The 12003-nt window shown below is 45.0% G+C and overlaps 1 protein-coding gene across 1 annotated transcript in view; it reads left to right on the forward strand.

The window, feature by feature from the left end:
• The first annotated feature begins 2120 nt into the window (after positions 1–2120).
• LOC148014751 (uncharacterized) overlaps positions 2121–12003 on the forward strand; it is a 285635-nt gene continuing 275752 nt past the window's right edge. The window contains exons 1-7 of the mRNA XM_087666600.1: positions 2121–3127; positions 3213–3581; positions 3737–4066; positions 4313–4660; positions 4771–5091; positions 5190–5540; positions 5630–5953. Coding sequence (XP_087522726.1) covers positions 2596–3127; positions 3213–3581; positions 3737–4066; positions 4313–4660; positions 4771–5091; positions 5190–5540; positions 5630–5953 — 2575 coding nt within the window. The 5' untranslated portion in view covers positions 2121–2595. The remainder of the gene's footprint in view (positions 3128–3212; positions 3582–3736; positions 4067–4312; positions 4661–4770; positions 5092–5189; positions 5541–5629; positions 5954–12003) is intronic.

The following is a 12003-nucleotide window of genomic DNA, read 5'->3' on the forward strand; positions in this document are numbered from 1 at the left end:
CAATTGTAGAAAGAAAGAAATCATACTAATCATAATACATTCCATGGCCACCTTTGAGATTTTAAGTAGAAAAATTTACTCCTTATACAATGATAAATCTAGGCAAACTATTTCTTAGGTGCCACATCTATCATTCCTTTAGGAAAACCCTACTATGTATCCCAAGTTAGTTAAATCTCTTTTTCTGCACCCAATAGAAACCTAACTGCATTTTAATATGCAATCTGAATGCTAAACCATACAATGTTCGTGTAGCCATAGGACTTTCCAACTTATTTTTCTTAGTCTTGAGAAAGATGAAAGAGTCATCCACTAGTGATTGAACAACAAACATTGCATCACTTGGAAGGGTGAGACCCATAGTATCTCCGTTTGAGGCAAGGTTGTCTAGTAAAATTAACATGGGGATGAGTGACCAAAGCAAACAATAAATGGTTGTAAGGGGCATCCTTGCCTCAAAAATGATTATATCTCAACCCCCAAAATATAGCAAGTATCTTGACAACACTAGCTCTACATGTTGCCATTGGCCTTTTAGTAGCAACATTAGCAACAACATCAACGCGCAAGTTTGGGAAATACATGATTCAAAAGGATCCAAACTACAGACATCAAATGCCCATTTGGGGCACAATTTGAGGAAATGGATGTTCCCCATTGTGGGAAGATGCAGGGGATGCTTCACAAGATCAATCAAAACATAAGAGAAAAACCACATATTGAAGGAGAAAGAAATGGCTATTTGAATGTTCATGTTATTATGGGGTTGTGTTGTGAGGAAATGAAAATAATGCCTATGACTATGATAGGATGCAATAGAAGGATGTGGAAATTTTAATCTAGTAACAAATAGATGTAATCCAAATAATGACAAAAGAGAGGGCTCTCTCTCTAGCCATGCTACACATACATAATAAGTGTGCGCACGCATGCACACACACACACACACACACACACACACACACACACACACACACACGGATGCAAACTAATTCATCTTCTTTTTCTTTTCTTCTCCTCTAATACAAATGTTAGGGTGTATATATAAGTTTGGACATAATGTACCAATTTAACAACACAAAAACGATGGGTTGACTATATAACTATGCTAGCTATAGTGGGTGTATCCACCTCCTACATCATGCTGACACATGTTGTGGAGTAGACAAATCATCTTGGCTATAGGTTGAGCTTGCTATCTCAATACTCTTGCTCAAGCTGAACCCAATATCTTGTACTCCTAAATAGATCTTGAACCTATGTAGCTTCTTTGAACCCAATGACTGTGGCGATGTCATCTACTTCACATGCAACTATCATGCCCCAAATCATGAAGTAGCTTACAAAGCCAAGCTACCTCACATGCAACTATCATTGCCCTTTGTATTGAGACCTTGTGCTAGATGAAGAAATTGTTGGTTGCTTCTTACAACTCCAACTCATGGTTCTAATTCTAAAGTTGAAATTATAGCAACTAGTAGATCTATTGTCATATGAGCATCCTACCCAATTTGCACCTATATATGTAAAGACTTTAACTTTAGCTCCAAATGCATAAAGAAGACCGTAATTCAATGTACCCTTGCATGTCATAGCACTCTCTTTGAAGCATTTAAGTGTAGCTTTTGTGGCACTTGCATAAACTGACTTAACAGTCCAACATCATGACACATATCTTGTCTTGTCAGAGTAGTAGAATCCCATATCTATAAAGCTTTGAAAGAAAGAGGCCATGACATCTCTAATTTGGGATGTGTCTTACACAGGACATTAGAATATCCTTCTTCTCCTCTCTCTCTCTCTCTCTCTCTCTCTCAATGAGCAATGCTCCAATATAAGAGGCCTTATGCAAACATATTGCTCCTTTTAATATATATGTCATGAGTATAGCTTTAAGATGGATGAGTATCTCCAAACTAGGTTTATCTAGCCTAGCAACTTTCAATATAAGCATAGATATATAGGTATATAAGCTCTTCTTAGTCATTTGTCGAAGAAAATGTAAGGAACAAAAACAGCACGCCTCTGTTTTGTTATGAGAGAAGTAAACATTTAGGATAGCCTAACCATAAAAACGGCCTAGGCTTCAGCTGAACTGCACCGGGGCCGAGAGACGGGGGCGGGGGGGGATTGGCTTGTCGACCTGGATGGAAAGGGAGGTTAGACTCCACTGAAACCCTAGCTCGCTCCCGCAGACACCTCGATGGTAGCATTAGCGCAGCACAAAAAATTTCTGCAGAGGATGAAACCCTAGCATGCTCGGATGGAACGGTGGCCGTGTTACTAAAGTAAGAAGACGGCTTCTGTGGAAGATCACGCTTGTATTTTGTGCGTCAGTTTCATTTGCCCATCCTGCAGCTGGTCTCTTTGTATCGCTGTTGCCTCTTCGGAAGGGTCTTCTATCCCTGCTGGAGGAGAAGCTGCTCGTGTTCTGCATTAGTAACTCGAGACGGCCTCTTTTTTCCCCCTTAAATTGCATATCCATGGAAGACATCGATCAGAGGATAGGGCAGCATGCTGACATGTCCATGGGGCCCCTGAAAAATACAGCAGAACACCTAAGCAAGCTACACAGCCTGTTCACAGCATAAAGGCATGCAGACATCCTTTGGGATTTTGCGTTTGGTAGCTCTATGCTTGGTGTTCGTTACACAATATGGTCAGTTTTGCCTGGGTTTATACGCTGATATTTACTGCAGTGTGGTGATATGGAAAACTGCTGGCGCTAAGGACTACAGTCGTGTTATTGGCTCCAGACATTATGCTCCCCCCGGGGAGAGCACTACTAGCGTGAATTTTATAATTGGACAGAACTACACGTATGAGATTTGGGCCTATACCAGTGGTTGTGAGAAGTGTGACAGTACTTGCCTGGAATTTTTTGGTGGTCCGTGGTACCCATTCCTATATGTAAAGATTGATGGAGGCCCGGACTCTCTCTTAAACAATACATGGGTGAAGTATTCTATACGGCGCAGAGGAGATTCTCCTAGTATATTGGACGGACATGTCAGATTTTCTGCTGCATCTACTCCGAGCACTTCGAGTAGAGCCAAGGTCAAAGTGTGTTTTGCAGTAGCTGGTGTGTGCATACGTAACACTATTGCAGAAGGATATGTTCTAGCAGGTGGCTTCTTGTGCTCCTTGACATGTGAACATGTTTTACCCAGCATATCTGTGAAAATTCCTGATATGCTTGTCATGATATGCAGGGCCTCCCGCTCCCAATCTTTGTGTAGGATGGTTCCCTATCACACAACAATTTGTGAAGAACTATGATGTAGCACTATTTCAAGTGCGCCTGTCTGATAGATTTGGAAATACAATTAGTGGGGAAACGACTTTTGTAAATCCACTTAATTATCTGGTGCTCAAGATTCTTGGCAGTCCAAAGAATGTACAGCCTTTATACACTCCAAAGTTCAACATTACACAGTGTAGAGTTGGTGCTTGTCAGGGTAACATACAGATATCATGGGCGCCGTCCTATACTAGTGGTGATCAGTGGTTATGGGTGGGGATTGCAGGGTCTCAATCAACTCCCATCCGGGGAAGCCCTTTCCTCTTTGTAATCATACCAGGTGAGAGAATTTTTCTCTTGTTACATATTGCTCGTTATGAGGAGGGGTGTCCACATTTACCACCATTTCTTTACTTTTGCCAAATTGAACTGCAAAGCTTAGTTTCCTGCATCAGAATTCTAAACTGATGCCGATTCTACTTCTGTAGTATACAGACTCCATTGCCGTTCCATTCTGCACAGGCGCTTGGGATGCCCCGATTAATGTGTTCTCTGCAGGGCAGGTGGTGTCTTTCACCATTACAAAACGGTTTCAGAATAATGAGACTGCACCCACTCCACCCTACTCTTTCTCTGTGAGCATAGTGTACTCAGATGGAGAAGACCCTGCAACCTTCGCAGTACAAACTGTTCCTCAGCAGAAAAACAAAAATTCAACACAATCTATATGTTTTACTCCAACAAGGGCCGCAAAATTTCTTCTACAAGTAGGCAGTAAAACTGAGTCGATCCAGGGATCACCGTTTGAATTCCGAGTGACAGCAGGTAAGCCATGACTTCTTTGTTGTCTACGTCTGCCCCCATTTTGTGACTGGTACATTTTTATGCTTATACCTAGACAAAGATCCTTTATATTAATCATGTGGACACTCTGCACCTGTTACTATCTAGTTGTGGAGACTGTTACTTTCTAGTTGCTTTGAATAGGTAATGGATGAAGATGTGAATACATTTTGTGCAGAATCTGGATGATGTTATTGGTTCCTTACCCTGTGGCTTTGCATGTGTAAGGGCCAATCGACTATAAAGCATGCACAGCATCTTGGAAGGGGAAAAATGAGTTCATTGCCGGTGAAATGGCAGTCTTAGAATTGGTTCTGCGAGATGTCTATGGAAATGTCGTTAGCTTTCAAAATGGTGGGCAACCAGTGATCAACAGTTTACAGACCAGAGTATTTCAGTCAGAAAGATATCTTCCTACTTCATTTGATCCAAATCCCGTTTTGGTCACAAATCTTCTGACAGGGGTCATCACTATTGAGTTCCGTGCTAAAGTAGCAGGAAACATGAGCTTGCAGGTTGATATGAATGGCATTCAAGCCATAGGAAATACTCCAATTCGTTTTGTTGTCCTAGCAGGCAAGTTACATCTTCTCATTCACTGTGGTCAAACCAATTTTGGAGCAACTCATCCTTTTCTACTTTGGTTAATTATGTTCATTGTAGGGTGGACACTTGCTGTGTTCCAGGCCCTGTTTATGCTTCTGCTTGCTCCTGCAGCTGGAGATACAACGACAGTTCTTTCGAGGCAGGAACTCTGGCTATAGTTGATGTACGATATGTGGATAAATACTACAATGCTGCCAATGATACGTTGACTTTCAATACAAGTTTTAGAAAATACACAGGACAGTATGTTTCTCCACCTACAGTTGAGCAGAACGCCGGGCTATATACAGGATTCGTGACACTAAGCTTTTATCCCACTCTGGCTGGAATTTTCTTGCTGTCAATCCAAGCCCGAAAACAGAATGTTTCAAATTCACCTCTCCTGTTCCTGGTCTCTGCAGGTATAAGATGAGGTCTTCCTGTTCTCCATCTGCTCAAAAAATTAATGGTGGCATATTGTTTTGATACATTTGTTTGTTGTGTCCTCATTGTTTGCTAGCTGGAGTATCAATACAAAATTCCATTTCCCAGTGGTTGAACAGCTCAAGAACATGGAAAGCAGGCCACGTACAAGTTTTGAGAGTCTGGCTTAGGGACACGTATGGAAATAATGTTAGCCAAGAGAACTTTTTTGTGGGTGACCTGCCTATTCTTGAAGTGAAAGTCACTAGTCTTGGAAACAAAAACAGCTCAGCCCAACAATATTTTAATGTCAGTTCAAACTCAAATGCGACAGCTGGTTACCAAGATAAGATTTTGCAGCCCAAAGTTGTTGGATATTACCAGCTCGAAGTGGGTGATGCTGTGTCAAATGTAGTGGGATCACCATTAATAATTAACATTGTTGCTGGTACAAATACTATAGCATTTTTGGTATTTATCCTGGTTTACCATAGAGGAGAACCGTTCTCACAGCTAAATTAAACTCCTATTTCACAGGAAAAGTTGTGGTACCTAAATGCAGTGCCTCATGGGTAAATGGTAGCATCTTTCAGGCAGGAAGTTTGGCCACTATTCAAGTGGTTTTGAGAGATGCCTATAACAATGTTGTGGATAATTTAGACGGCACAGTTTTGTTCAATGCTATAGCTATCAGCAACCTAGCAGGCAGCAGCCTATATAGCAGGAACCTGAGTGCAGCATTGAACAGGTCCTTCCGCTCAATCACATTTTGGACAAACAGTACAGGAAGCTTTCAAATAAGCATTGGAACTGTGAAAGAAAACATTTCAAATTCTCCTTTATATTTCAAGGTCTTGCCTGGTAAGGCTTTTCCCTACATGCTGATCTAATAACTGCATCATGGGTTGAGTTTTGAAGTGTTTGTAGCCCACATGCATTGAAAGCAAAGAAAAGGAACCTAGCATATTTCTTTAGTGCTTTTGTGACGAAATTATGAATGAAAAGACACAAGTCTCATCTCCTTCCAAGCAGTTCTCCCTATTTCTAACATCATGCTGATGCTCAATAAGTATAGAGAAGGGGTTTTTTGGACCAACTTACTACCATTAGGGAAACTATGAGGACTAGTCAGCATAACGTATTAATAACTTGAGCACTTTAGTGCATTGGAAAATGCTCACCATTTAGTGAGGATTGTCTAACTTTTCAAGACCTCTCGCAATGCTTAGAAACTCACAATTAAGGTTGTAAGTCACCATCATTCCGGTGAACACAGAACGCCAATTGAGCCAGTGTTCTTGATGGCGCTAGACCTCCCCAAGGCCAGTGTGAATAAAACCTACTCCAAGGGATTTTTCTTTTTTTGTTTCACATTATTGAGTTTAGACCAATCATGACACGAAAGGTCTCGTTGTAGGGAACTCGAGTTGGCAGGAGGAGGTGAGGGTCATCTTGAGTGAAAGTGAAGAGATGTAGTGGAGGTGATATTATAAAGGTGATGGTGGTTGATCATCGTCAAGTTGAGATCAGCGTTAGGCCATACTATTGGACAACAAACACACTTGTCATGGGGGGAGATTCTCTATATATGTCGCTACGTTAGTGGGGGATTGGTTTGCATTTTAGGAGCTGCCATAGTAGACTTAAGAGGCGGAGATTATAAGTCTTAGGGGAGCCAGGGCTATGATTGGTTTGCATTTTAGGAGCTGCCATAGTAGACTTAAGAGGCGGAGATTATAGGTCTTAGGGGAGCCAGGGCTATGATTGAGGCCGTGATGGAGGGAGTTCCACTAGATTGGCACACACATACAACTACTTTCTTGACTTGGATTGGTCTCTTCTCTAGAGGGGATGCAACTACCTTCCTGACTTGGATTGGTCTCTTCTCTAGAGGGGATATTCTTCTAGCAGTTATTACATCTAGTAGAGATAGGACATTCACTTTCATGGTTGAGCAGAATGGCCGCCTCCAATGGGAGGATCTTGACCTTATAGCACTTAGTGTTTGCTCTAGGCAGAGGATCAGAGTAGTGACATAGGTTTACAAAAGGAAGTGGCACATAGACATAGACCCAACCACTTGTCTTGTAGATTGATGATGAGAGGAGGCCTCTACTACAGAGTCTTCAATGGGATCCAGGAGAGTGGGTGTGGAGGGACCCTCTCCCTGATAGACCATGCAACGTATCCTTTTTTGGCTACACTACTCGATTGGGATGGAGGATACAGATGACTAGTGTTGGAGCACAGCTAGCAGGCACCTTGTTAGATATGCTCAATGCTCCACTCTTGTAAGGTGTCACCAGTGATCAATGGTGCTCTAAGTTGTAAGGCCCCCATTATGAGGAGAAGCCATGTATAAGCACGGACATTGGTTGGGTCTTGACTTGTATGTCAGATGAGGTCTATGTGACTGGATGGTAAAAAAAAGGTAACCTTTGTGGATCTAGACTTTGGGTTAGTTAGGGTAGTTATGTTGGTAGCACCTCAAGGCACAATGCATCGAGTTGTGGGGTGTGGGAGTTATCAAGAATCCCTATTTTGGGCTCTAGGTTTTGTGGCCTTGGCTTGGGGGTCTTGGGAGGCCAATGTGGGTACTTTTGCTAGCGAGTGTTTCTCCTGTGGTGTCACTTTGCAATGCCCAGACCGTTAAAGTAGAGTGGTAAACCAGCCTGTTGAGAAACCACTTCTTTAGTTTACGCACTTCATGTTAGGGTTTCGCATTAACAAACCCAAAAAGGGCTGGTGTGTACGTTTTGGCCACTTTTTTAGTGGGTACCCACATGGTGGTATGCCACCCTATACAACTTATGCTTATAAATAGGTAGTCACATAATTCATTCTTGAACACTCTCTTTAGTCATTCTTCACCACCATCACCACCTCCCTTCTCTCACCAATCCCTTCCACTCTCCTCACACCCCTTCAGGAGGACATTGCGGTTCGTGGTTTGTGGCTGCCTTCATCATTCCTCTTCTGCTTCAGGTGCCCTGTTCCAGCATTAGGCCTTGTGTTTGGAGCATCTTCCACTTGGTGTCACCATTATCTACTTGGCGTCAACACCCTTCTCCTTCAAGCTTCACCTTCACCTACGTTTTTAGTGTGGAGATCTTCTCCTTACTTGGCGTCATCATCTCTAGCTTGGTGTCAGCATCCTAGTCTCTGGTGATAGTCTACATCATCGAGCATCAGTGATTTCATCACTCGTCTATCAAGGGGCTGCTAGGACCTGCGTTTTTGTAGCATGGCTCCTCCTCCATCACCTGGCGTCACTCGTCTTATAGAGGCTGCAAGAATCTCCTATTTACCTAGCGTCAACATGTGGGCTGCTCTCCCTGCGTTTGACAGTTCCAACACTTTGAGATTCGCGTTTTGCTTAGGTCACTCCCTAGCATTAGAGGACTACTGTTTGCTCCCTTGATAGCTGTCCACCTTCTAGTGATCACTTTAATAGCCCACTGCTTGGAGGATTGTGTTTCGGTCCCTTCATTGTGCAGATTCCCATAGGTGCTACTGCTTGATTCAGATAGGACAGTACAGTTATCTTTTGAGCTTTGGCTCCCCTGTATTAGCTTTTCTTCTCATAGCATGATTCAATGCATCATCTCTATGTTCTTCTTGTGTTTCTCTTTTCTCTGAGTGTTTGCCTTATATGCTTTGTGTTACTCCCCACAAACCCTATTGTCTCTTTGCATTGTCGCTTATTTTGACATGATATCAGAGCATACTTGTTATTTTTGACATAGCCCATGGATAAATATCAAAGTGCACCCCCTTGGTCCTCCCAAGTAGCAGGTTGTTCCACCTGAAGGCCAAGCAATTAGCTCCTCCATTTGCCTTCGAGACACAAGGATATTGGTCAGAAGCTTGATGAAATAAAGGCAAAGCAAAGGAGGCACCATTGCCCTTAGTGCCTCTTGATCCTTCTCCATCACATGACCCCCTTCACACTCACTCACGTAATCAAGATAAGTCTTCTGATGCTCCTACTGTTTGAGTCCCTATTGTCCCTAAGGACCCACAACCCTCCAAACAATAACAACCACAACAATATGCCCGCGATCCTCGAGCTCAATTGGCTTTTGATGTTGTTGTTTGAGTTATCACACCTTGGGATTCGTGGCTTTACTTCTCACCTTACAAATGGACCTTCCTCCTCACGGACAGAGCATCAAAGACCCAATCCCTTTGTGATGTTGGGAAACTTCTTTGAAGATGAAGTACTAGAGACTTTGGCAACAAAGGCGTGGGCTCATGTGGCCAAATCTCATCCATACTCTTGATCCATGTTATTTGTCTACTCCGGGGGTGCATGTGGCACTATTGTCCTTTTGTCCTTGTTTAATCTATTGTGTTTGGTTCATATATGATGGCCTAGAGCCATAAAAAACAAATAGTTGCTTTAACGCCTGCACTGAATACATCGTTAAATACTTAAACAGAAAAGGATGTCCAAATGATCTCTATAGTAGTTCCATGGTTTGTCTGCCATTCTTATAGCATAGTACTCAGTAATCTTGTTGTCTTGTACATTTTTCATAATTAATACAACTACCCATTACACACACGCACACATACACACACACACACACACACACACACACACACACACACACACACACACACACACACACACACACACACACACACACACACACACACACACACACACACACACACACAGAGTGTGCGAGAGAGTGGTCGACGCCACAGAGCGCGAGAGAGAGCGAGAGAGAGGATTCGTCGCCACAGCAACCGTCGGACGGAGCAGCCAGGCCTCTTCGCGCGATACACGCAGAAGACTTCCGTCGCATTCCAGGTCGTGGCTCGCCTGTCCCGCCACGACGTTCAGGGACTGGACACGAGGCTCCTTCTCCCCGCTTGCTTCGAACGACAGAGACCCCTGCCGTCGCCCTGAACTGCTGATCTGCGTCAGCGCCGCTGCTGGTCGCTGGTGCTGCGCCAGCGAGCAGCGCCCCTCCAAGCTGCCCCTCGACGCCTGGCCTACGCCTGTCCCTCTGCCCCTTCCACGTTGTCCCCTCGACGCCTGGCCTGTGCCTGACCCTTTCACGCCTCGCCTGCCCTTTCGACGTTTGCCCGGTGCAGAGCCCTCTGTTTGTGGTCGGCTGCACTGCGTCAGCGTGGAAGCCTGTTGCAGCCGCGTTGAAGTCTCACTGTCCTGTTGCTGCAGCCGGGTGGTTCCCTGTTTTTGCAGGCCTGCGGGACTTGCATAGAGAGAGAAAGAGAGAAAGTAAGGGCACGAGCGAAAGCGAGAAGCCAGCAGTATGGCTGGCCTGGATATGGATTTTCTCGACCAGACGGTGGCAGCCCTTGGCCCTGATTCCGATGCAGAGGAGTCAGAGGACATGGTGCCATGCACGGAGGAGCCGCCTCCGGGTTTTGAACTGCCGCCTGCAGGCAAACGCTCCAAGCATACTTCAGACGAGCCAATGGGTCCTCAGGACCGTTCCTATGCGCAGGTTGCCTCTGAACCTCAAGATTCGCAGGAAATTGACTGGGAACATTTGCTGGAATTTGCCAATACTCTGCTTGGCGATTATGTCCAGCATAATAATGAAACTTTCTCTGCTGCGGCTGCGGATGATGTGCTGGACACCACGGTGGACCCAAAATCAGTCTTGCGGTCCTTCTCGATGTTTTATGACCGGGCAGTTATACTTTTTTTCACCGGCAGGATCCCAGTGCTCTCACATATTCGCCAGTGGATGCACCATTTATTGCAAGGGGAGTGTGTTGAGGAGATCTTCCTTGGACCTCGCGGCTTTTATGAGGTGCTGTTGAAATCGGAATCGCATCGAGCTGAGCTCCTGTCCAGGTTGCCACTGTTCTTTGATCGCCGCTTGGTCCATGTGGTACCATGGCGCCCTATGGCTGACTTCCAGCGTCTGCTTCAACGAGAATGCCCGGTGCGGGTGGAAGTGGAAAATTGTCCAGCGGTATATTGGCCATTGTTGAAGGATGCGATGGCGGTTGTGGGCACAGTGCTGGTTCCCCCAAGCCTCAGGGCTATGAACCGAAACCGTTTATGCATGTTATGGGATACGGCCAGGAAAAGGCCTGCGTGGCTTCGCCTCAATTGTTCCGGCATGCATCCTTTGCATTTTCGCCTGAAATGGGGCAATTTTGCCGGCCACTGCTTTTCATGTGGTAAATTAGGGCATTTTATGGCCGAATGCCCGGACCGGCAACCGTCCCCTGAGGCGCCGCAGGTTGTGCAGCCCAAGCATGACATGGTTCTTGATGCCCCGACGCAGGCGACCCTTCAGCCACCAACTGCCATAGATAAAGGCCAACAATAGGTCCGGGGTTTGGATTCCCCTAGCACTGACTGGATTGAGGCACGACAAAAAAAAGGTAAAAAGTTGGACGCAGGCCTGGCAGATCCTGGGCCTAATGCTTCCCCGGATTCTGTGCGCACGTACACGCGCAGGAAAGACCTGGTCACCTCGCAGCAGGCTGCGCGTACTATGGCCCCGTCTGCCCCCCGTTATCCGGCTTCAAGGAAAGTCTATTAAGAGGGTCCCAAAGGCCCACCTGCCAAGCTAGCGTTTGATGCAAAAGGTAACGTGATTACCCCTTGGGATAGGCGTTATCCCCATCCTACTCCCAAGGCAGTGGATTTCCCTTCTACCTCTAAAGCAGGTCGCCCGAATTCGTTTGCAGTATTGGCCGATTTTCTGGATGAGGGTGTTCTGGATGCTCTCGCGGAAAAGGTGCAATCGAGGCAACAGGCGCCTCGTTCCTGACTTCCTTCTTTGAAAATATATGAAGATTGCCACGTGGAATGTGCGAGGCATTTGCTCTCGCCATAAGCAACATACCATGTGGTTTGTCTTGCATGAGAACGAGTGGGATGTATTGTGTGCAGTGGAGCACAAAAGTCACAGTGA

Source organism: Lygodium microphyllum, chromosome 25 (genome assembly GCF_053477565.2).
Source record: "Lygodium microphyllum isolate KBCC chromosome 25, Lygodium_microphyllum_v1.1.10, whole genome shotgun sequence".
Classification (NCBI taxonomy): domain Eukaryota; kingdom Viridiplantae; phylum Streptophyta; class Polypodiopsida; order Schizaeales; family Lygodiaceae; genus Lygodium; species Lygodium microphyllum.